General features: G+C 44.6%; 1 protein-coding gene across 1 annotated transcript; it reads right to left on the reverse strand.

Annotated features, from left to right (window-relative positions):
* Window positions 1–2767: 2767 nt before the first annotated feature.
* Window positions 2768–24955, reverse strand: inpp5jb (inositol polyphosphate-5-phosphatase Jb). Its single transcript, XM_048244208.1, is given in 14 exon segments — window positions 2768–5895; window positions 6165–6269; window positions 6364–6447; window positions 6545–6682; window positions 7574–7787; window positions 9277–9386; window positions 11013–11124; window positions 11930–12105; window positions 12625–12741; window positions 14296–14404; window positions 15099–15206; window positions 15479–15726; window positions 15729–16021; window positions 24381–24955. Coding segments are annotated over 13 exon segments (2136 nt in total). The 5' UTR covers window positions 16017–16021; window positions 24381–24955; the 3' UTR covers window positions 2768–5568.
* Between the last annotated feature and the right edge of the window lie 2199 nt (window positions 24956–27154).

The raw sequence follows: 27154 nt of genomic DNA on the forward strand, positions 1-27154 counted from the left end.
TGATACAGAAAAGTGGTTTATTCCAGTGCAAAATGGTAGAAAGGTTTACAAAAGTTCACAAAGGTTCAACCTCTCTCCTTCGTCCTGCATGAACTACTAAAATTTACCAACTCAAGTCATTACAGTATATTTACAGTATATGCTGGTCTCAATGCAAATTAATCTGGCTTCTACCCAGACAGCCTTTTGTCCCATGTATATGATAATTGAGGTAACCTCACACCTTTGGCTGGGATGGTTTTCAATGGCTTACCCCCAAAACCCATTCTATTATCGTTGGTGTTTCACACCTCACCTGGCGCCAAAACATCTGGCCTGCCATCAGAACTTTATCTTGGTTGGAGAAATGATATCACTCATACAATACGGCAGGATTAATTTCTTACAGCGTCTATATGAGCATGTACAATCGTTTACTCATGTCGTAGCTGGTTTTAAGTCTACCATGGATGGTTACGATTTTATGGCTTACAGTACTGCAATTGTCAATGGAGAAATTGTATTGTATTCTTACTTCCGGAATCGGCTGTGGGTAGGACTGTTGCGGTCTATATGGCTCTGCACACAAGTACACCCTCCCCCAACACACACACACACCATATTTTAAAGATTAGCTGGCTCTTGAGCACTAGAATTTCATTACTTATAATTCCTTTTATGAGTACATGACAATGAACTACTTGAACTTGAACTTGAAGCTCCAACCTATATATATCGGAACGTCACCTATTACCGACCGTCCCGTATTTCCGACCTCATACGTGTATGTGTCATTTAATATTAATTTCTACACAAACCAAGATGGCGGATTCCTAAAGAAATGCAAGCACCCACACCATAAGTGTATCTAAATTAGCTATGTACCAAAAATTACATTTTACCGTGACTGTAAACAGTGTTGTAAGACTGCGTGTACAAATCAGCTTGGAGCTCTTTTTTTGATTTGTGACGAGAATTATCAGTCTAACCGTTGATGTGCTGTGAGAAAGGTCGGAAATAGGCAGCCACCAGCACTAAACTCTGAGCGTGGTAAACAAAATCGGATATTTCAGGCAGTAAAAGCCCCGATAAGAATCAAACTAGATTTTGTTCAAATCTACACACCCATGGCTACTGAAAAATGTAAGGTTCATTTATGGCTATGTTTCTACATGAATCCTAGTGAGTATTGATGCTTGTGCAAGGAACACAAAAGTAGGCATACTTTCCACAGAAACACTTCACTTGTTACAGTGAATATGTGAATAGAGTAGAGAATATGTGAATAGAGTATAGCAGTAATTAAACAACCACATTTCTAATGATGAAAATGACTAATTTAATTTTAGGAAAAATATACTCCTATCTTGAATTTGATGACAGCAACACATCTCAAAAAAGTTGGGATGGGGACAGCAACAAAAGGCTGGTAAAGTGTGTAATGTTGAAGAAAACACAAGGAGGAACATCTTACTTAACGGTTAACTATCAACATGATTGTGTATATAAAGAGCATCCCAGAGACAAAAACTCTCAGAAGTAAAGATGCGGAGGTACTCATCACAAATTTGGAGATTTAATTAAAATATCATCTGAGAAATCTCTGTAAACAAAGGACAAGGCTGAAAAACATTGAAAGGCCACGCCAGGACCTCAGATGGCACTGCATTAAAAACAGATCTGATTCTTTAATAAACCAATGCAGGCTCTGAAAATCTACTGATAACCATTAGCTAGCAACACAGATGCTCCATCAAAAAATGCTAGTTAAAACACAACCATGCGATCATCATGATCATGACATGCCACCGTCTTTTCTGGGTGAGCTGAGTTTGCAGAATACAGCCAACTTGCACAACGCCTCCTCTAACTGTAAAAGTATATATACTCTTTTGATCACGTGTGGGAAATTTGGTCTCTGCATTTATCCCAATCCGTGAATTAGTGAAACACACTCAGCACACAGTGAACACACAGTGAGGTGAAGCACACACTAATCCCGGCGCAACAACAGCGGCGCTCGGGGAGCAGTGAGGGGTTAGGTGCTCAAGGGCACTTCAGCCGTGCCTACTGGTTGGGGTTCGAACCGGCAACCCTCCGGTTACAAGTCCGAAGTGCTAACCAGTAGGCCATGGTTGCCCTTAGGTTAGATTTATTCTAAGTTGACAAAAATACAATGATTATTACTTACAGGTTATACACTAATGGAAAGTTATGAGCTCCACAGACAATGTTTACCAATGTTTACCAATAATCCCAATAATACCAATAAGCACATTGCCCATTTAAAGCAGTGGAGGCTGTGCAGGTTAGTAGGAATTAAGCAGTCCAGACTGTGTACCCAGGGTTGCACGTGGGTGTCCAGGTAATGTGATGCTTTCCTGTACGTGTCGGAGTTGCAGAAGACCTGCGTTTGTGTTTATTTGGGATGTGTTTGTGTGTGTGTGTTTTCCAGGGTCAGCCTCTGAGGTGTGTGACTATGGAGACACAGACAAGGCCTTGGAGATTGAAGAGTAATGACATAAGCACCCCTCCTCCACCTGAGCTGAGAGGGAAGTGGAGAGATGGAGTGAGCAGGGACAGAGGACATCATAGGAGAGGGAGGAGGAGAGATATGGGAGGGGAGAGAGGAGGAGTGCATGAAAGACAAGGAGGACAAAGGGAATGGGAGAACTACACCCTACTCTAAATTCTATTTCTTCTGGCCACTTACCTTTAGAATGCTGCAGTTATCACATATAACACACCATAGCCTATAAATAAAAAAAAAACTCAAAACACACAGAGAGAGACAAGATACACCTCTGCTTTATTTTGACTTGACAAACTGTATGTGTGTGTGTGTGTGTGTGTGTGTGTGTGTGTGTGTGTGTGTGTGTGTGTGTTTCTGAGGACACAAATTAAACAGCAGTTGTAGGGACAAGACCCGTCTCTGTTGGAGATTAACCAGCCACTACAATGAGTGATCAATACACAAATCAGTCCATTTGACCGACAACCCTTACCAGTCCCATAATAAATCAATGGAGAGGCATGATCCATTCTGATAAAAAAAAAAACCACACAAATAGTCATAAATCAAATGCACTTGATCAAGTTATGTGAAAATTAAATATCTTTGAAATGTACTGAATCCATCAGAATAAAAAAAAAACAGCAGATTGCTTGACAAGAAATTAAAAATATATATTAAAACAACTATATTGGCATTGATTGTCTTCAGACCTTCTCACTAAATCTTAACAATACTTATATTCACATCCTATCAATATTAACATGGTCTATATGAATATACATATATTTATGTATTCACATTTAATCGTGATTCTTCACATTCTTTAATAGACATTAATCTGATAATTTATTTTTCGATTGCACATTTGCCTGAGGCCCATATTTCATATATTAACACATTCCCACCCAAAGGAAGACCACAGAATAAGAACAGACAGTGCACGTGAAAACCTAGGCTGTGTCTAACCTATCACTGTTACAGACAGTGCAGTTCTTCATGACCAGAACTGAAAAACGTCACAGTCTTATTGGCTGGCTGTGAAGAGGCTTATGATCAAAGCTAGATGTGTAATGATGCAATAGCCTTCATTTACTGTATTTTCAACAATAGTTGAAAGAGTTCTTTCCAATAGTTTGTTTAACCATTCTTAAAGCCACACAAACCAGCTAGAACTCACCTGTCTCTCAACCTACATATACAACAGGGTCATTCTATACATGTACACATGCACACATGTAGATACACATACACACACACACACACACACACACACACAAACATGTGCACATGCACACGCGCAACCATACACACACATGTGTACACGCATGCATGAACACACACACACACACACAGACAGAGTTCTCAGTGCCTTCAAATAATCTTACAATCTCTAAACTTTTATGCCTTTTCTAATTGTTTTACAATTGGTGGATTCAACACAAAATATTGTGGCAATATGTAAAAGAAAGTCTCCTTGTTCTGAGTTCTTCCCCTCTTTTCTGTCAATGTGTGAACCTCCTTCTTTTACTGTTTCTTTTTAAAAAAAATTGTTTGATAGTTTTATGAACACTGACACGTAGTAAAGGTCAGACACGGTAATGCACAGCACCAAACTAGGAGTCAAGCGCGGCAAACCATGCAACCACACACCCATACATTCTCTAGCTCTCACACACTCATACTGTCAAGTTACATTACGACTGCACAAACTGTCCTACTGTACTGCTAAAGACAGAGGTACAATACTGTATATTTGGATGGTGCACTGAGGATGTCACACTACAGCCATCACACGACAACTACACGGCCCCCCACTCATGACTAACCCAGATAGAAGGACCGAGGCAAAGAGAGAGAGAGAGAGAGAGAGAGAGAGAGAGAGAGAGAGAGAGAGAGAGAAAGGGGATGGGATCAGAAAAAGAGCACAACATTTTTACAACAGGTTACGGATTCTAGAAAATCCTAATCCTAGACTATACTCAAACTAATTTCAGATTAACAGCTAACAGGGACACAAATCAATGGCAAATGAGCTGAACTCCACAAGCTTCAACGTGAAAGTCTATTACACACCAACTACCTGACAGGACGTGACCTCACAGGATATGACCGCATAGATCTTGACTTCACAGGCTTCAGCAGAACCTCTTATCTGGAGCGGAATGCTCAGCGAAGCTCCTGAGAGAGCAGAGAACAGCGTGGCCCAGCGGAGGGCTCAGGGTTCAAAGCTGAGGGGTCAGGAAGGACACCAAGAACAAACAAACGCTAGGCGACAACAGTACGCTTCCCCGCGCTTCTTTTCTACTTGGCTAGGGTGCTGTTCTTGACTTGGATACCTGATTTTTTTTGCATTTTTCTCCTTCAGGTGTGTCTTCTACAGAGCACCTTGCATGCTGCCTTCACAGCTTCTTAAGAGAAAAAAAAGGTTCTGGGTAGCAAAAGGCAGACATTTTGTTCCCTGGGGCAACCAAATTTGGTTGACCCTAACCATTTTCGTCGAGACGGCACATTGTGTGCCAGGGCTCCCAGCCAAAGTGACTGAAGCAACTCAGGCCTGAATCTATGTCTCGGGCACTAGGACAATGACTTGGTAGAAGTCATGGCAGAATTATATAAAGGCAAACTGGACTTCTAGTTTACTGGATTCATTTTCAGGTTCTGTCCAGGAGACGTTTCCTGCTATGCTCATAAATGCTAATCTTCCGCTTAGCTGCCGAGAGGCCTCTCAGAGCACCGCCAGCATGTCAGGTCCAGGTCTGACAACACTCACACACAGAGAGAGACACAGACACTGCTACTGAGAGAGACTGTAGGACTGGACAAAACAGGCCGCCCAACGCAGCCACCTGAGACATAGAGAGAGTGAATGACACAGTGAAAGAGAGGGATGGAGGGAGAGAGGGAGGAAGGGAGAGAGAGTGGAATGGCAGGAGAGGGGGAAGGGGTGGGGTGAGAGTGACCACAGGCTGAGGCTTGAGGCCTCCTCCCTGCCCTGCCCAACAGGAGCCCACCCCCAACCCTCATACAGAGTTCTCACACACACAGCATGGCGCGGCGCAGTGCGACCAACGGGCCTATGACGAGCCTGCCTCGCCAGCCTCGCCGGCCGCTGGCTCCCCGGCCACAGGGTCCTCAGCCGGACTCTTCACATTGCTGGGGGGCGCTGGCACGTCCGGGGCCTTCTTGGGTTTGTTGCCGTGGCGACCCTTGCGTTTGGGCTTGACACTGGGTGAGGCGGAGCCTCGCGATGGGGAGGGGCTGCTGCTGCTGCTGCGTCGCCTGGTGGCCCCGTCGGGGCTGGAGGGCCGCGAGCCCCCGCCCACCGTTCCATCGTCCTCCGAACTGAAGTCAGAGCTGTCGGAGGGACTGACCCCTCCAGGACTGGAGGTGGGCAGAGAGATCTAAGAGGAACAGAGAGCAAGACACTTTACTTAGTAATCCGCGAATCAAAGTCCTAATAGTGAATCAGTACCACACTGCAAAGAAAGAATGTGAGAGTTTATGGTGAATGTAAGAAGGTGATGAAAGAGTGCAGTAAAAAAGAAAGGATAATGTTAGGGTGAGATGTCCAGATCTTAGACATGCCAGTTAGCATACAAGAGGAAGTGACTACATGGAGATAGATAGGGTTTAGGGGAGTAGCTTAAGGTAAAGCAGTGGGATGGATCACCTGGAAAGGCTCTGTCATGCCAACTATGGTACTCGTGTTGTTACTGTAGTAACCCAGGATGAAGTCTCCAGAGCCCTTAGGCAATTCCTCCTCTGGAAAGGTCACCTACAGAGAAGGAAATGGAATATTCAGAAGTTCACTGCGCGTAAGTGTGTGGGGTCATTTGTGGTCATGTTTAGTTGTGTGTGTTTGTGTTTACCTCATGTTCCTTCCTTAGGTAGTCTGACTCTTCCTGCTTGGCCCAGGTATAGCCAACATAGTCCTTATGATGCTTAAAGCCCACCTTGAATGCGAACACACACACACTCTCAGTACACACACACACAGAAGTGTTAAACTGACAGAAGCCATTGAGCTGAAGCACGCGTACAGACACCCACCTTGTAAAGACCAATCCAGTCCCAAGAGCTGCGTCCAAAGTTGGGCGTCACCTTGAAGCGCACCACAGCGTCAGCCACCTCTCGCCACTCATCCTCCACAATCAGAGTGATCAGAGGGATGTCCACCTTATACGGGAACTACAGAGAAAACACACACAGCTTTGGAACATAGTGGAAAAGAAGCAAGCCAATGAGAGTCTAAATATGGGCATTTGGGCATTTAAGTTTCCTGTTTTGGATCCCAAAGTACAAATCACTAGCCTGACGAACCAGACCCACATTAAAATGTAGGGTCTGGGCACTCAGACGGTGCGGATTATCGGTTGTCTTTCAAATTCCCTCTGCACGCAATAGGACAGAGCTATGAGTCCCATGCGTTTTCCCACCAGCAGAGCTAGTTGGCTAGTTCAAACTTTTGCCAAATTAAAAAAAGCTTAACTCATGTCACGCTGTTCGCCAACAGCAACATCCATCTTGTTTGTTTTCAAGTAGCAGGGAATTCATAACCTGACTCTCGCCAGATGAATTTCGTTCCGCCTAGCTCCGCCTAGGGCGAGAGTCAGGTTAGGGAATTCAAACCAAACCGTTGCAACTCTGGCATCAATCATTATGTTAAGCCCGCCTAACGTCTCTATACATGTTTGATTGGCCCTATCGAATTTTATTTTTTCAGCTCACAAGCCAACGGAGAGTTGCTAGACTAGACCGGGCAGCTGCCGGTAGGGTGCGTCTAGATTTCTAGGCTAACAAATCACTAAATAGTGGATCTGAACATGAATAGGAATGGAAACTCTTCTCTAATCACCTAATCACCCATCATCAAAGCCATATTTTATCACATGCAATACTAATCGGACTTCATAGATCAGAAGTCACATTTTCATGGCACCCTGGAGTGTGTGTATGTGTGTGTTTTTGTGTGTGTGTGAGTGTTAGGGTTAGGGCGTTATTGTGTTAGTGTGTACTTACGTATGTATAATATCTTTATGTCTATATGCATGTGTGTGTCTGCGTAAGGAGGGTGCTGACCTGCAGGGTGAAGATGGAGGCCACAGGCTTGTGGTCGCTGCACGTGTACTCCATGTGGCTGCGATAGAAGTGCTGAGTGACCCGCGTGCCGCTGCTCAGCCCGCTGCTCAGGCCTGACAGGGAGTGGCGCTTGCTGTTCCCCACCACAGGGGGCGCCGTTGCGCGCAAACGCCACAGGATTCGGTCAGTCCACGCTGGCTTACGTTTCTTACCGCTGTAGGGAAGCACAGAGGGTAAGAGTCAGAGAAGAGACAAAAGACAGAGGACTGATGACCATCTATACTGACGACCAGCTTAAGAGCAAATAATTGCTATTGATAACCATGGATGGATCTATTGACAATCATGATCAACTAAACTAGATGTACCACAAACGATACAAAAATATGACCACCGCACAGTCCTGCACATTCTCTCTGCAAAAATAAATCACACTTGTCAATTTGTCTCCATCCCCTACTCTTGCGAGTGTGTGCATGACATGTTCGATTGCTTTTGTGTATGTGTGCTTCTGTGTGTGTGTGTTTTCGCTTGTGAGTGTGTGTGGGGGGGTAATGGGGGGTGTGTGTGTACGTGTGTGTGTGTGTGTGTGTGTGTGTGTGTGTGTGTGTGTGTGTGTCTGCTTACCTGCATGTGTGTGTGTGAGTTGTATGTACTGTGTGTGTGTGTGTGTGTGTGTGTGTGTGTGTGTGTGTGTGTGTGTGTGTGTGTGTGTGCATGCGTGCATGTGTGTGAGTATACACGTGAGTGTGTGTGTTTGTCTGAGCTTGTGTGTGTGTGTGTGTGTGTATGTGTGTATGTGTGTGTGTGTGTGTGTGTGTGTGTGTGTGTGTGTGTGTGTGTGTGTGCTTATGTAATTATGAAACTTTGCATGCATTCATGCACTGATGATGATCCATACTTTAAATTCCGTGCAGGTTTGAACCTGTCAGATATGGGATGGGTTGACATGGCCCCTGGAGGCCAACACACACAAAAACTTGTTCATCCTAAGCCCTACGGTTCTCGAGATATTCACAGAAAGTGACGGATCAAAATGAAAAACAATGGTTCTGTGTCATCCTTGTGGGACTACATGCCCAACAAGTTTCGTGCACCCCGGTCTTTCAGTGTCCCGGGAATCATTGACACAAAATCACTGAAAATAGAATAATTTCAGATATAGAATATAAATAAATAAATCAGAGAGAAAAAAACTGACTAAACTAATATTCGCTGCACGGTGGTCATAATGATGATAGAGTGGATGAAAAAAACCTCTGTCGCCTAAACCATATTCAAAACTATTTCTAAAAAGCCAATTGTAAAAGCACCCTTATAGAGAGCAGCAGAAGTGAACACTGGACACAGGAGTATAGAAGATAGAGTGGAGACCGAGAGAAACAGCCAGGCAGGAGGACATACCTGGTGTCATAAGTGTTAGTCCCCACATCATACCTGGTGTCATAAGTGTTAGTCCCAACATCATACCTGGTGTCATAAGTGTTAGTCCCCACATCACACCTGGTGTCATAAGTGTTAGTCCTCATATCATACCTGGTGTCATGTTAGTCCCCACATCACCTGATGGTGTCATAAGTGTTAGTCCCCACATCACACCTGGTGTCATAAGTGTTAGTCCCCACATCACACCTGGTGTCATACTGTAAGTGTTAGTCCCCACATCATACCTGGTGTCATAAGTGTTAGTCCCCACATCATACCTGGTGTCATACGTGTTAGTCCCCACATCAAACTTGTAGGTGGGGGGGAATTTGAGTGGACCCTCGTGAAAGCCCTCCAGCACGGTCTCACTGTCCTTAGCCATATTCAACTGTGAGACACGAGACATGACAGATACATAGACTGACTTTACTTCACTGTTTACATTCATACACAAGATTGACACATAGGGAGAAACTGTGAGCAATATGAAAGGGAGGTTAAATGTTGTCACAGTACAACTAATGTTATATACTCGATAAGCAACTTAGTAACACTTAGGGCCCTATCATGACATTCTAAAGTGCATCGTCACTCGTCAAAAGTCTATTCAAATTTAGTAGGATGTCCAGTTCACATTGGGAGGGGTTTCGCTATCAAAAGTGGAGCGCATGGCGTAACAAGGTGTTCCTTGGGTCTTTTAATCAGTCATAAGGGTGTGTTTGGGGCGTAACATCATTTTAAACCAATGAGAATGACATCTGTCATTCCTTTAACGGCGCAACGCGCGATATGTCAAATAAATGCATCGGTATTTTGGCATTCAACGGCGCATTTGAAGGAGGCGTTTGCGAGACCATATGGAATAGCCATTCTAAACCATGCTTTACTAAAACCTAGCATAGCCTTCACGCATTTGCACTCGTCTATTATTTGAACTCATTGGCAAAGTGAAACTAACTTCACCAAGGAATAAGTCAACGACAAGACAGTTATATGCAGTTACTTTCACTATTGACTGACAATGGATTACCACCGAAAACATAGGCTGGAAAAAGCAACACTTACCCTAATATTGCTCAAATGACTGAATGAAACAACATTTATCCTGCAGAGGAGTTATATCTCGTGATAGTGCGTCTTCAGCTGTGCTCCATATGTGTCTCTCGCCTCTCCCCTAATCACTTTTAACCGTCATTACCAATTTGCAAATGATGGTGAATAACTACTCATTATGAGATGTACAGTATTTCGTAATGCTTTGCATGGACGTGCGCTGGTGTGCGTTCATGAATGATAGAAGGATGGTGCGTGCACCTGCCAATATGACTGGTGGCATGCGCTCTTTAGCATATGAACAACTCGCCATTGACTTCTGACCAGGTTTAGGTGGTGTATGATAGCGATTTTTAGACAACGCGCTAGGCCCCTCCCTAGGTTGTTAATTGCCACACCCCTGGGCGCAATGCTTAAACAATAAACGTGCAAAATACCGAATTCAACTTAGCGCGGGTGAAAAACGAACTTCACTCCATGCGCTGGTGACCCAAAATACAGCCCTTAGAATCTATTCTCATTGGACGTTGTAACAGCACCACCTAGTGGTGTGCACTAAACCAGCAAGACTAACAGTAGCTACATCTCTAGGATTATTCATTTAAATGAAATCTAATACATTTTTCAAAGTCTCAAATCAAGAATTGGCAGTTACTAAAATAATTCAAGTTCAAGTTCAACTTGCTATCATAAACCTAAACATAAAACATGAAACTAGCTAAAAACAGGGCATTTGTTATGCTATGTGACACATACCAAGTTAATATAATAGTATCAGTTGGCTCTTTTTGTATAAGTGTGAGTGTCAGGGCATGTGTGTGTGTGTGTGAGAGAGAGAGAGAGAGAGAGAGAAGAGAAAGAAAAGTGTGTCTGTGTGTGTCTGTATTCTGTTGATAAAAGCCCCACATGGGCATTCGGACATGCTGTACATTATGCTCTACTACTGCATGCACAAACACACCTGGTCTTTCTCCCACAGCACGGCCAGCTTGTTGGCGTCAATGGCTCCCTTCACCACGTGCATGTCCAGGTCATCAATGCGGAAGTTGAGATCTCCAAACCAGAACACCACACTGCAGGCCACAGGTGAAATACCAGTTAACACTGCCCGCAGCAGTTGGGGGAGAGGGTGAGTGATGAACTACCATGCCTGCAGATATGCATGCATCTGTGTGAATGCTTTCATTTGTGCTGCTGCCCTTAAAGGTGTTTAAGCGATGCTGGGTAACGTCACTTCTGTTGACATTCAAACAAAAGCTAGCTCGCTACTTACTCCTCCTCTCTCCCGTGCAATTAAAACTCTCCTAAACGAGCATCTCGTCTGTGATTTGCTGTAACATTTTGTTATGTTTTTATGGGCTAGGTTTGCCCAGCTTGTTTTTGTTGCCGTTTACAGTTACAGCTGTTTTTTTACAGTGTATTCAGGACACAGGCAGCTAGCGGATGGTGAGGTGATGTTTGCTGTAAGTGACAAAAAATGTTTTAGCCTAAAAAACGTGTGGCATCGTTTAGAGCACCTTTAATTGAGAATGTACATTAGCACATCCATATAGGTGTGCCTGTGTACACAGGAGAGAAAGTATGCCTACATACATACACGCCACCATACAGTACATCATGTTTACACATGCGGCATGCCCATAAACACATGTGAGTGTTAGTATGTACAAGCACAGAGTATTTATGTGTATGCCTCTGGGTATGCCTGCTAATTTTTGTGTGCGTATCTGTATGTGTGTGTGTGTGTGTGTGTGTGTGTGAGAGTGTGCACTTGTATGTGTGTGCGTAAGTGTGTATGTATATGTCTGTGTGTGTCTGCAGGCATGTTTGCCTATGTGTGTGCATGCATGTGTGTATTTGTGCCCACGACACACTCACTCGTGGTCGAGCACGCCCATGGCCACCTGGCATTCAAACTGCTGCTGTTGCAAGATGCTCTCAAAGTCATCCATGCGCTGCTCCGAGTTCTCCATGTGAGCCGGTAGGTGGCAGTTGAGAAAGCAGACCGAGTGGCCAAACACTGTCATGCGGGCACTCACCCCCCCTTTATTACCCTAAGGGCAGCAAGGACACACAACAGAGTCTGGCTGCTCACGACACAAAAGACTGGTGGTGGGGGCAATAGAGCAGACGACTAGGGCAGTACTGCGTCAGCTGGTTACAACAGGGGCATCAACAGGGGGCAGTAGAATACAGTAACAGGGCAGTGGGGCTAGAAATAAAGACAATACAGGAAAGCATGAATAATATAAGAAGGTTAAGTTGTGCAATGTAGGTAGTGAGAGACATTAGAGATATAGAGATATGGTGGCAAGAGGCTACAGATATCATGAGAGTGATATCTGCAGAGAGCACTCAGAAAAGAATTCTACTAATGAGAGAACCTTTACCATTACATTTACAACTCTTATAGTGATTGATGGACTGATAAAAACAATAGAGCCCCAATAGACTAGTTTTGTCAAGGGGTTACAGTAGGGAGGGGAATGCAGTGCTAGGTTAGGAGAGCAATAGGTTGCTGACAGCAGGTGGCAGCAGTGGGCAGTAGAGGCCGGCGACATTTGGAGACTTACCCAGATGCCACCCAGGCCGGTGCGGGTGGTCTCTGTCTGCACGCCCCGCAGGAAGGGCAGGTGGTAATACTTAGCAAAGACGAGAAGCAGCACACCCTGCATCCGCTGAGACGTCACCTGCAGGGAGAGGAGGGGAGAGAGAGTGGGCATGAAACAGAGATATTAAAAATGCTGGGAGAGAGAGAGAGAGAGAGAGAGGCCGATACAGAGAGGGAAAGAGACAGCATAGGAGAGAAGAGAAAGACATTTGCATGTAACTGAATGCCCGTCGATACAATAGTGGTCATCTGGCACTCTGCCTTGAGAAAGTGTGCATAACCAAATCAGCCAGAACATATGCAAATAGGGGGAGATAATTTTCAACCTGTTCTCCTCTAACTGACCATGTGTGTGTGTGTGTGTGTGAGAGAGAGTGTGTGGGTGTGTGTTTATGTGTGTTTATCTGTGTCTATCTGTGTCTATATGAGAAAGACAAATAATGAAAGAGAGAGATAGAGAGAGAGAGAGAGAGAGAGAGAGAAAGTATGTGTGTTTTATGTTGTTGGAGATGATTTGCATGTTGAGTAAATGTTGAGAAACCCACTGCACATGGTCAAATGTCAGTACACACTTTAAAATACACACACTCACAACACACACACACATTTATACATAGATAGACACACACACACACACACACACCTAAACACACATAAACACAAACACACACATAGATGCATGCATACATATACATGGTGATATGCACAAACATGCATACAGATGAAGTCATGGACATATCCAGATTCACACATATTTGGCCATTCAGAAGCCTTGGGCAAATAGCTACGTCATACAAACACACAGAGACACACACACACAATTGTGGCATCACACAGAATCACACACACACACACACACACACACACACACACACACACACACACACACACACACACACAGTGCCTCTCGCATGCCCACTCTACCACTGGGTTACATAATTGTGTCTGCTGAACCATAAAGTGGACATAGGCTGTGTGGATATACGAGAATGTGTGAGTGTGTGTACAAGTGTGTGTTTGTGGTTTGTGTCTACAAGCGTAAGTGTGCTTCCATGTGAGAAAGCCAGAATATGGGATTGCCAATATGTAAATGTGTATTTGTGTGAGTGTGTGTGTGTGTGTGTGTGTGTGTGTGTGTGTGTGTGTGTGTGTGTGTGTGTGTGTGCTCATGGCTGAAATGTTTTTCTGGTAATGAAGGGAAATTGAGCTCTGATGAATCTGTGTGTGTGTTTGTCTGTGTAACTGTGTGTGCTGATCCATGAGGCCTTGTGTGTGTTGGTGTGTGTAAGAGACACAGAGTGTGTAGTAAAGAGTATGTGTGTGCAAGAGACACAGAGAGGTCCTTTGGTTTGTAAGTAAAGACTGCTGTGGGACTATGGGCTCTAATCAGTCTGTGTGCCACCATGAGGATGACCATGCAAATCTTTCAATAATTCACAGCGTTTTTCATTAATGTTTCATAGTTCATGTGATTGCGTGAGCACATGTTACCGTGTACTGTACATGAATGTTTTGAGTCATTTTGCATGTGTGTGTGTGTGTGTGTGTGTGTGTGTGCGTGTGCGTGTGTGTATGAGTGAAAGAGAGAGAGAGAGTGAAAGAGAGAATGTCTGTAAGCATGTCGCATGCTGACCAGCACGTATCCGAAAGGGCCAAGTCGGTCCATGAAGACCTCACTCCACTGATCAGTGAAAAGCACATCTTTCAGACGCTTGTTAATCATAGAGTTCACCTCCTGCAGCCTGAGAGAAGAAGAGAAGAGAAGAGAAGAAGAGAAGAGAGAAGAAGAGAAGAGAAGAGAAGAGAGAAGAAGGGAAGAGAGAAGAGAGAAGAAGAGAAGAGAGAAGAGAAGAGAAGAGAGAAGAGAAGAGAGAAGAGAGAAGAAGAGAAGAGAGACGAGAGGAGAGAAGAAGAGAAGAGAGAAGAAGAGAAGAAGAGAAGAGAGAAGAAGAGAAGAGAAGGAGATGAAGAGAAGAGAAGGAATGGAGAGAAGAGAACAAGAGAAGAGAAGAGAGAAGAAGGGAAGAGAGAAGAAGAAGAGAGAAGAAGGAAGAGAGGAGAAGAGAAGAGAGAAGAAGAGAAGAGAAGAAGAGAAGAGAGAAGAAGAGAAGAGAAGAAGAGAAGAGAGAAGAAGAGAAGAAGAGAAGAGAGAAGAAGGGAAGAGAGAAGAGAGAGAGGGAAATGAAAGGTACAAGAGCATAGCTGCTTCAGTAACACTTAATACCATACAGCAACATACATGCAGAGTGAACCACAGTGCTTCTTATGTTATGTGTTATGGTTGTGATACTGACCCTTTGATGTACATGTCTGTGCTGCATCTATGATGTACATGTCTGTGCTGCATCTTACCCTATGATGTACATGTCTGTGCTGCATCTATGATGTACATGTCTGTGCTGCATCTATGATGTACATGTCTGTGCTGCATCTTACCCTATGATGTACATGTCTGTGTTGCCATCTCCCACGTTGAGTCCCAGCAGTGAGGTGATGTCGTCAGGAGGCATGGCTGAGCCCACGTTCCATGTGATTACGTGTATCCTATCAGAGACAGCCACATCAGTGATCACATCAAATGACAGAATTACAGTCCATCACTAGGAAGACTGTACACCAGGTCACCACAGAATCTACCAGACAACATGGATGGATGTACAGTCACACCTCATAAGGAACATATGTCAGACAGAATATACAGTATACTCTCAAGCACAACAAACATCCAACCCCCTGATCCACCCCCTACACACACACACACACACACACACACACACACTCCCATGCATAGCACACACAAATATGAGCAAACCCACCTGAAGTCCTCCACCACCTGCGGCTGCGTGTCGGCCGTGCCGGCCACAGACATGGTCCTGTGGGCATGGCCGTAGGCCTCAGCTGCCCTGGGCGGGGGCTTGGAGGAGGGCGCCTGGGGCAGTGAGGCGGCGCGCATGGCCATGGGGCTGCGGCCCCCCACCTGGTGAACCGCCCCCTTCAGCAGGGGCTTGTGGGGCAGAGGGCCCCCCGAAGGGCCGGAACAGGGGGGGTGGCGGTGGGGGCGGAGGCAGGGGGCACAGGGGAGTCATCAGGGATGGATGCAGGGGCAGGGGCAGGGGCAGGGGCAGGGGCAGATTCAGGAGCTACGGGCGATTTGGACTCTGAGACGTCGATGGAGCCCTCCACATGAGCAGCTCTCTGAGGTCGCCGAGGGCGGGTTGGGGCCAAGGGAGCCGCCGGGAGGTCAATGACCGGGGCAGTAGACTCAGGTGGGGCAGGAGAGGAGGTGCTGCCTTCAGTCGGCCCAGCAGAAAGTACAGCTCCATCAGGCTGGGTCTGGTTCTGCTCAGGGTCCATCTCGCCTGGGAAAAAGAAGCCAGCATTAGCCTGATACACACATACACCCACATACATCTGTTACTGTACGTGGAACCATTAGTGTATGAGCCAGAATAAAAGAGTTCCGAACATTCGTTGTGTATTCTATTATTGTCAGTGTGTGTGCAAGAGTGTGTGTATGTTTTTTTTTACACAATATTGTGTGTATTTACATGTATTCAGTTTTAGTCAGTTTCTAGAGAAATCAGCAGTCACTAGTCAGTTTCTAAAGAAGTTCTAAAAAAAACAGTGGGTTTTACACATATCATGTGAATGTATGCATAGATCCTCATCCAACAGTTTCATAAGACGAGAGACTTCCTCATTCCTATAACTCTACTATGTGTGTATGTGTGCATGATTGCACGTTTAAGATCACCCATGCAGACAGCACAGGCCACCCAGAGAGCTCCGATTGCTGCATCAGTTTAGCATGGTGGCAGTTCTACTGGTGCTCTGAAGAGCTCAGTGCCTTCACATGACTACTATTTCATGTGTGTGAGTGAGGGAGGGAGAGTATAAGTATATATACTCTTTTGATCCCGTGAGGGAAATTTGGTCTCTGCATTTATCCCAATCCGTGAATTAGTGAAACACACTCAGCACAAAGTGAACACACAGTGAGGTGAAGCACACACTAATCCCGGCGCAGTGAGCTGCCTGCATCAACAGCAGCGCTCGGGGAGCAGTGAGGGGTTAGATGCCTTGCTCAAGGGCACTTCAGCCGTACCTACTGGTCGGGGTTCCCTCCGGTTACTGAGCACATTAGACAGTGTTGAAGAAGATGGGTAGAGGTCGGAAGTGAACAGGGAGACATCGAAATATGAATAAAGCCACCATAGCCAAGGCCACTGATTCACACTCGCTGTAAATCTTGAAAAGCCTCCGTTTATTTATGACCGACGTAAATGCACCACACAGTAGCAGTATATAGGGATGAAGTAACTCCAATTAACACCAGCAACAATATTCACAAGCACTTCTGATGTAAGAGCTACATGTCAAATACACAGCAGGGGCTTTAGGAGATTATAAGTATGTAATAACTTATAGGCACTATACATATGACACAAGGAACCTGAATAGGGTCCACAGCAGTTTTCCAATGATCTGGAGAAACAACTCTTGTATTGTAATTAACCAGTACCTGGTGTCTTAAGCCTATGTGCATTCACCAGACAAGAGCAATGCCAAGGGCCCAACATCAAACATGTTCTCTGTTCCTCTGATAACAGGCTTTAAAGGGCCTCAGAAGAGTGATTAGTTTCCCTGCCAAGAAGATAATTGTCGGTGAAGCTCATCAAGTCTCCTCCTTCTCTAAAAACAATATACCACAATGAGACGTGCATTGGGACTACACACACGCACGAACACACTTACACACACACACACACACACACACACACACACACACACACACACACACACACACACACACACACACTCAGTCACCCACACACACATGCTGAGCCCTGAAAGCTAACACAGATACCTTTGTTCTCTTATTTACAGCTTCTGCACCTCCCATTAGTGTTAAAGATTAATCTCAACCCAGTGCGTGAGTTTGCATATATTTTCATGAAGATATCTCCTGTGGTGAAATGGGGCCTCTAGTAATGGAAATGTTGCTGCGAGACAAACCTTTCTGCCAGTCCTGCTGACTGGAGCAGGATTGTGAGAGAAATGGAAATGCATGGGCAGAGAGAGGGAGAGGGGGGGGCAAGCAGAGAGGTGGAGAGAAGAATGGGGAAAGAGAGGGAGGCGCAAATAGGACTCATTTGTCTCACTTGTAATTGCTTTGGCAACATGCGGAACACTTGTATTGCCAAAGAGGCGCTTTTCAAATGGAGAGCGAGGGAGAAGAGACAAGGAGTGAGAGGGGGGGGGGGGAGGGGGGGAATGGCGCTGGAAAATGTTTGACAGCAGAGGAGATGGACACAGAGAAGGCGTGGCAAATCTCACAACAGATGCCAGAACCAGGGCAATTCCGTTCATTTCCAATTTCATTAAAAAAAAACAGTGATTAGCTTGACGGGTAGATAAATAGATAGATAAAGAGAGAGAGGGAGGGAGAAGAGAAAAAAGAGAAGCAGCAGCTATGCAGATGAGAGTTCGTATTTAGGGATCTTTGATAGAGGCAGCAACAGCCCCTGAGGTCTGAGCTGTTTTTGTCCTGCTGTAGAGTGATTTGATTGGCAGGTGGTGAGACAGGAGAGAACAGACAGGATGGCAGGAAGCTTCACTCAGACAGTCCCTTAAGACAACTATGGCCTTACTATACCCTGTGTGTGTGTGTGTGTGTGTGTGTGTGTGTGTGTGTGTGTGTGTGTGTGTGTGTGTGTCCACTGAGGCGAGCGCTGACCTATCTGTCTGGGACAAAGCCTGCTATTACTGCTGAGCTACAGCAGGATGACAGCATATGGTGAACATGCAATCTCTCAGACACATGAACACATGCACCAGCTTTACCAACACACCCATATGGGTCTCAGCTTCACCAACACACCCATAATATGGGTCTCAGCTTCACCAACACACCGATATGGGTAGAAGGGGCTCACTTGCGCTTCAGCCTGGTTGGTGCTCACGAACAGGGCACGCAGAAGTCAAAAGGGAGATTCAAGGTCTAATAACAAGAGGGATCAGCAGGACGAGCACTCAATGCTTAAAAGTGTTTTTATTAGGTGGACGCCTAGCGTTTTAGACTCTTGACTTCTTCTTTGGACGCTTGGGCTCTGAAACGTTAGTCAGTTTGCACGAATAAAAACACTTTAAGCATTGAGTGCTCCGGTCCTGCTCCTTGGCTCTTGTTAGACCTTGGATCTCCCTTTTTGACACCCATATGGGTCTCAGACTGTAGAAAAGGAGCTGTGGAGCGAGTCCTTCATTACTGCGCACAGGCTCCAGATCAGCTCTGTCTTGACTGACCTCTGCAAGTTCAGACTTATTGACTGAAGAACTGCTAGCTCAGATCAGGTCCCAGAGGAGCATTTCACAGCACATTTTTTAGCTGAGGTCAGGCTGAGACACCGGTCCGGTACCCAGAAACTCTCCATGGTACTGATTTCTTCTGGGTTCTTGTCCCATTGCTTACCCTGGCGGCACTCCTAATTAAACTGCATCTATAGACCCTTTTGACAATAAAAAACAAAAACAATGCTTGAACGTTCTATTTGGGCCCCAATCTACTTCCTCTGCATTAAGATAGCATATGAAATGTTAAAACGGAAGTCTTGTGGGGCCAACTATGATAATGGAACTCTCTTGAAAGGGTCCATAGGTGCATATGTTTGCAGTAGACTAGATGAAAGGTCAACAAGCTGATGCTGATCTAACTATGGCTAGTTAGATAGGTGATTACACTTCACTATGCTTTGACTGATCAATCATTCTTTTACCACAACTGCAGTGTAAGGTCATGTTTTGCAGCATATTGTGAGTGGGTGCATATACTGAGAGGGTTTGAGAGGATGCTGTGAGACCCTGCATGAGACCAGGAGTCTGACAGTGCTGATGAAAGCACAAAAGTGGCTAGGCTGAAGCTGGCCATCTCTCCTAACTCTCCAAGATAACCTGTGTTTTTAACTTATCATAATCCTCCCTCTCCCCTCACACACACCACACACACGCACACACACACACACACACACACACACACACACACACACACACACACACACACACACACACACACACACACACACACACACACACACACACACACAAATAAATGTGGTGGCACTGACGCCAGAAGCCCTACAGTGTGTTTCAACAGCCCTATGACAATGTCAATCTATGGGTGAGAAATGCAAAACTCCATGGAAACTCATACAGACACACATTTAAAGTTAGGAACTTGCATTGCGAGAACAGCGGCTGAGTAAGCGCTTATGTAAACAAACTAAGCTTCAAAACATTATTACAGCATAACGCAACACAACTGCTCCTGATTTGTTTTGATCCAGCCATAGCTTTAAGGCTACTGGGTGAGTGTCTGCCTGTGTGTGTATCAGCTTGAGTGGGTACAGGGACGGACTATGAATAACTACTCAGCTGTCAGTCTGGGTCAAAAGAAGCCTGCATGGGCATGTGCTGTGTGCAAAACGCACACACACACACACACACACATACACACACACACAAACCGTCTATTATAGGCAAAACACAGTTCCCATCCAGTGGCGTAAGCAAGATCAACCCTTCACAGAGAACAGGGTGTGGATTTAGAGCATCCCCTTGGGCAACACTAAACCATGTGACCATACACTAAGATTCCTGAGTCATGTCTCAAGAGGACCTCTGGTCATGTGATTCCAACTCCCAGTCCAACATCAGAGAGGCCCCATTACGACTGCAATAAGACCCCAGTATACAACTCAGAGACTTCGCCCATTCATGCCATGTTACTCCATTAAAGTTTCATCAGGAACAGTTCAACAGCAACGTTCACCGATGGGCACTTCCATTTCCGTGTAATTAGTTACAGTTCATGGCAAAAGTGAGATATACCAAACACACTCACTAATCTTGCCCAGAAGGCTTTCATATATATATCTACTTGGGCATTAATAGCTGCATATATGCACTTGCATCTACTTGTTTTGGTGTGCTGGCAATATGAACTTTAATGAGCTCATATTGCCATATGCTTATAATGTGTGTGGTACTCATAATATGTACAGCAGAATTTTGTTGTGTTTCATATGTATCGTAGGATTTTGTGTAATGTACCTGTGTGTCCTTGTGTGTTTTCGTGTGTTGTGTAATATACCTGTGTATCGGTATGTGTGTGTATGTGTGTAGTATAATATACCTGTGTGTCGTGTGTGTGTGTTTTGTGTGTAACTGAAGCAAAGCTCTGAGCATGACTGCACATTACTGTGTCCATGGGAACGGAGAAAAGATAACTACTGTTCATAGACTCCTGCCTACACTGCTTCTCTATTTCTTTCTACCTCACTTTCTCCTCCTCCTTTCATTCTTTCCGTCTGTTTCTCTTCCTGTGTCACTCTCTATCTCCCATTTCCCCACTCATGATCTCTAACTCCATCGACTCTTTCTAAATTAAGACATGCTACCAGGATGTTAGCGTTGTCCCCTCCCTCTCCCTGTCTACTTCACTCAGGCCCTCTCTCCTACACCAATTATCTTTTTACCCACTTCACTGATCTCCACCTCCTCCTGCTCCGTTAACACACTTCATCATTTATCAGCTCCCTTTCCACACACACATCTGTCTCTCTACCATTCTTAATCCCTCACTTACACTTTATTTTTTTCTTTCTTTCTCTCTCTCTCCCACTGACACACACACACCAGATGAATAACTGCAGTAATGAATCTGCTTGTATGGATGACGCCAGTGGGCCACTCCCCTGATGGCTAATGTCAGACACAGCTGGATGTGCCATCAACTACATATCGCAGAGAGAGAGAGAGAGAGAGAGAGAGAGAGAGAGAGAGAGAGAGAGAGAGAGAGAGAGAGAGAGAGAGAGAGCACTACAGTGATAGCATGGGTTCCCAGAGTTGCTTCTAGCTACCCACATTACTGGCAAATGGGCACTAGACCACTGAAGCCATCAGCACAGGGGCTTCTAATGTCAGTATCACTACACTATGTCATCTTTGCAGTGGGGGAGTGTTGCCCTTATGACAGCATTGGATCATGTTTATTACCAACGCATGTCATGAGGAACAGCAATGCAATACGGAACGTCAAAATGTCTGAAGAGAGCAGTTTGCATACTACACACACACACACACACATATCTCAGAGCTCATGCACACCACCTCGACTCCTGCCCCTGGCTGATGTTTGAGGAGCAGGGGGAAGGCTGTGTGGGGTTTGGTGATCAGTCTGACTCATCAGGAGTCCACCTCCTCTGAGCTGTTTATATCAGGGTCAGACACCCACACTCAAACCCTCCCACTGACGCTCGGAGACATGAGGGCTCTCAAGCTTCTCTTCAGTTCTCAGCCTTTTTCAAGAGCTATTCTTGGGCTTTGGGGGGAAAATGAGGCCTCCATAGTCTTCGACTGGGAGTCCATCCAACTTTGCAAAGTAAATTCTAAATATTTTGAAAAGGAAATCGTGAGTGGAAACATTCATCACTTCACATAAAATCTTCTAAATTGAGTATGAATTTGAATCACTAAAAGGGATGGGATTGACTTATATAAATATTATGTGAGTTCATTTTTTTAAAGTATATATTTTTGGGCTTTTTGCCTTTATTCAGAGAGGAAAGTGAAGAGTGACAGGAAGTAAGTGAGAAGGAGAGATGAGGTGGGATCGGGACATGACCGCAGGTCAGATTTGAATCTGGGTCCCCATGGGTACTTGGGCCCGTACATGGTATGGGCACTGTAGCCTGTTGCGCCACAGTGCCCCCCATGTGAATTCATAAGGTTGATTCACATCAAATCCTATGATTAGGATAGTCCATTTTCTCTCCGCATAACATAACTGATATGCATTACTTTTATTGAGCATCACATGTTATACAATACAAATATATATATATTTAGATTGTGTGTTTGTTTTTGTGTATCATTCTTTTACATTCCCATACACACATGCGAGCACGTTGTGACCAAAAACAATAACGAATACATAGTTAGGCAAATATTAACATCCAAAGAATACAGAAGCCAAAGACTGTCTGCCCCTGAGACTCAGACCATTAGAGGTATGCACTATGCACAGTCTACCCGCCTCTGGATCTCAACCAGGCTGTGGTGTTCTGAAATCATTTAAACATGCTCAAATGATCAACAGGGAATCACAGGCAATTAGAACACAAAAACTGGAGCAAAGCAGGTCCCTCTATGCATTTTAACACACACACATACACACACACACACACACGCACACAGAGGCACAGAGAGAGCGAGCCAAACTCATTCACTCACACCCCCATTTTAAGTAACACAGACTATGAATATGAACAATATGTCTGTGTGTGTGTGTGTGTGTGTGTGTGTGTGTGTGTGTATGTGTGTGTGGGTCACTGTGAACACTGAAAACACTGAGATAAAAACATACAAGGAGACATTCACAGTCGGACTGTCTGTGTGGTAATGGGAGATATTAAGACTTAATCAACATCCCTGTTGTGAATGAGAAATATTGGAGTGAGGGGGGTATGTCCTACATACAAGCCAAAAGAAACAATGGTTACAGCGGATACGTTCTCAGTGAGTTTGTGTATGGATGGTGAGGGGGCTTGTGTGTGTGAATGTGCATGTGTGAGAGTTCGACCTTGTGTTCTCATACCAGCAGTGCACTGTGTGTGTGTGTGTGTGAGTTCGACCTTGTGTTTTCATACCAGCAGTGCACTGTGTGTGTGAGAGAGAGAGAGAGAGAGAGAGAGAGTGTGTGTGCATACGTATGTATGTCTGCATTCATTTGGTGTGTGTGTGATCATAAGGTTTCCTGATCTTGACATGTGTGAGTATAAGAGAGCTCGGTATCCGAAAGGCTTCTGTCTATCACAAGGACAGAAAAAACCCTGAAGGTCACTTTCTTCTTGAGCCGTGTTCTATGTGTGTCACACACACACCTCCTTGATCTCTCTCACACACACACACACATAAATAAATAAACACGCATGCACTGTGACACACACACACATTAAGAATAGAAAGGGAGGTTGGGGATGTATGGATGTTCCATTCTGCCAATCGTAGCTGCTGCTCTCGGGTGATAAGAGCATCATTTCCATTTCCAGCAGAAGCCGTCCGCGATGTAAACAAACCGTTAGCCGAGCTCTCCGGGCACAGCACATCCAGTGTAACAACAAACAAACAAACAAGACACACGTAGTCATCTCACCAACCATCAAAATGTTTTGCCCCTTTAAAAAACACACACGGCCGTGCAAACACACACATCTTAGATGTAGCCTTGTAGCCTACTTCCACACCTCAACCCACAACTTCTTAACCCATATAGGCTAATTGGAATTGGTTAACACTGATCTTAGGAAGCAAAGCACCAAACCCCTTACACCCCTGGCATACCTGACCCGTAGGATACAACAGCCTCGCTCAGTAGCGCCACTTTGTTGCAAATGGCGTGTTTGTCATAATGTTTCGGTTCATCTGCTTTTCCCCAGAGACGCACAGTAAACACACCTGACAGTTATCCACGTGAGACATGAACGCAATTAAATGACAGCCCTTAGAGATACACCGTGTTCCAGTATTATTGTACTAGGCTACAGATGAAAACACGCCGTTGACCTGAAGGAGGGTATCATAAACATCAATTATCAAACTGCCTGTCCACTCTGTTCAGTATTTAGTGAAAATAAGCAGGGTGTCTTATAATCAAGCACTTACCTGCACGACAGGAATATAAATAGCTCTTGGTGACAAAATGAATGGTAGAACTACACGGTGCGTAATACGGAGCTGGCAGGATCAAGACTAGGACCAAATCGCACTGCAAGCACAGTAAAGTCGAAGGTTGTCTCAGCGACCACAGTCGATACTAGAGTGTTCAGTGGCCGTTCATTTATAAGATAATCCTTCTGCGAGAACCACACACTCCGTTATTTTCGAGCGTCGGCATCCCCTCGCGTGCAACAATGTCACCGTCGAGGCAAGTGCCTGTCAAACCGAAGGTTTGCGAGCTGGCGCTAATGACTGTTTCATTTCATAAGCTCAATACAGGAAGCGCCTGTCTCCTGTCACACGCGGCGGCTCCACCGTCTGTCTTCATGCGACCACGGCGTTCATCAAGGAGGTCTAACGGCAGCGTTTCCACAGGCTGAGGTGCTGACTTCAACAATGTGAGCCCGTAAATTGCTATCGTGAGCTCGCTTGCAAGGCGAACAGCCTTGCTCTGCCACAGAAAGATGTTATCAGCGGAGATGTTCCGCTTGCTAAGAGTGTTTAGTCACGTGGTACAAACCTTGACCTGTGGGTTCAGTTTCAGCCAGGGAATGTTTCCGAGGGATAGGCTAGCCTATGACTACAGTTTAATGATGAAGACCGCTGAAAAGTCAGGGTCTGTTTTAGAAAGTAGTGAGAAAACCTTTGGGAAAATAATTAGCTAAATATTTTATTCTAGGTGATAAATAAACATGCGCATGCGCCATGTTTAGTCAAACAATTATTTGTAGACAATTTATTTACATACTCTACCATTGTAGCCTAGGCTACTTAATTGTTATTTATTTACTAACGAAATAGACAGTAGCAAACAAGGTCGAAATGGGAGCAAATAAGCAACCTAGCCTATGTCTTTGTAGCTGGAAGTCTATAGCCTCTCTCTCAGCATGTGTGTCTGTGTGTGTGTGTGAGAGAGAGAGTGTGTGTGTTTACACCAGAGGGAGAGAGAGAGGCTGATTATTTGAATTTGTACAGTGATTTTAGAAAAATACAGTGAACAGAGATTTATTTAAGCTAGGCTATAACTTGAGGTTGTGAAAAGGCGCGGTCGTAGCCCATTCATTTGCAGGCAAGTTTTGCACAACATTATGTGTCCCATTGTCATTGGCAACCACACGTGCCAAGTGTCACGCGTGCGTATGGTTGCACGCTTGTTTGGCGGCGTTTCTATGTTGTGTTATATAAGCGCGAGGAGTCAGTGGTCGCAGTGGACTAGCAAGAATCTCCTGGAGGCGCCGTTTCCACGCCACTGACTCTGAGAGCAAGAAACCCGCCGAATAGTGCGCGATCCGAAGGACCATTGAACACACTGTGCCAAACATCTCCAAGCGCATGCCCTTCCGTCATCATCGTAGTTTAGTCTACTTGGTTACATCACTTTTCAAGGTCAGCTCAGACAAGATTGCGCCAAATGTGCGCCTCTATCACTAACGCTCTTGAGGTAGTTTTTTCGACTCCACCTGGGAAGGAACAATGCCTTTGTGGCTGCCCGTGAACAGAAATACTGTGTACTGAATGACTCAGGTTGTAATGGTTTCTTATGCAGTATTTACATTAATGGAGACCCTGCCAGGGTTTTCTGGTCCAATGGCAAGTAGGAGCACATACAATCTATAGTCTGGTCATAATTAATTGCACACTGAGAGGGTATTCCATGAATGCAACAGCATTGCTCATATCATTTTAAATGGGTGGTTTGATATGTGTGGGAATAGTGGTTATTTACAGACTATTAATAATGCAGAGATGAGTGTTGCTGGGAAACATTACCATCCCCCATTTGCGTTCAGACCACAGTGATGATTATACAGCTCATTCATAAGTGTCATGAATGACACATAAGGTAACCTCCCCATGTTCATTTCCACCCAATCTATTTTCAGGATTATATCTTATATCCATGATACAGCTGCAACTCCATAATAATTTTTGTGTAGGCTCACCACCTAAAGAAATAAAATATTTTTCTCAAAAACAAATGGCACTATTATCAGCACCCCCACATTTAATAATTTCTAAAGCCTATCTTTGTCAATAAAGCAGGTCTGGCATCGTTACTCGCTGAGCAAGTTCAAATTGTGCCCATGCATGGGAACTCTGGATTTCCAGGGTAAATTTATACAGCATAAAGAACAATAATAATGTTGTCATTAAAAACATTTTAGTTGTCAAATATAGCTATATAGAACATGTCCCCAATTTCCCAATAAAATGTAGGCTATGGGATATTTATTAGCTACTTGCTAAGGAAATTATTATTAATAATAATATAAATAATGAATAATAGGCCTAAATATTGCTTAAGTAAATAATAGTTTTATCGTATATCATTTCCAAGCATGTTGTACCTTACTGGTAGCCTGGGAGAACCCAGATGAACCTGTTAGCTAATTTGAATTCGCTCTGCAGGTTGGTCTGGCAAGAAGATTATTGACACCCATTTTCAACATTTCAAAACCCCAGGAACCAATTGTTCAAAACAACCAATGGCTGTACTGATGGTGACATGGTTAAACAGATACAGACGTGTGTTTTCTTTGGAACTGAATAAACAACTGCATTTAAAACTTAAAAAAAAAATGATTGCTGCACTTCTGAAACCATTTGGTAAGAGTTTAATGCACCAATTTAAGTTTAATGTCAATGCTTGCTGGAATATTTTTCAGGATGTCTCAAAATCCAGGATGACAATGCCAGGAATCATCTGCCTCAAGGTGGAT

Source organism: Alosa alosa, chromosome 5 (genome assembly GCF_017589495.1).
Source record: "Alosa alosa isolate M-15738 ecotype Scorff River chromosome 5, AALO_Geno_1.1, whole genome shotgun sequence".
Lineage (NCBI taxonomy): Eukaryota > Metazoa > Chordata > Actinopteri > Clupeiformes > Clupeidae > Alosa > Alosa alosa.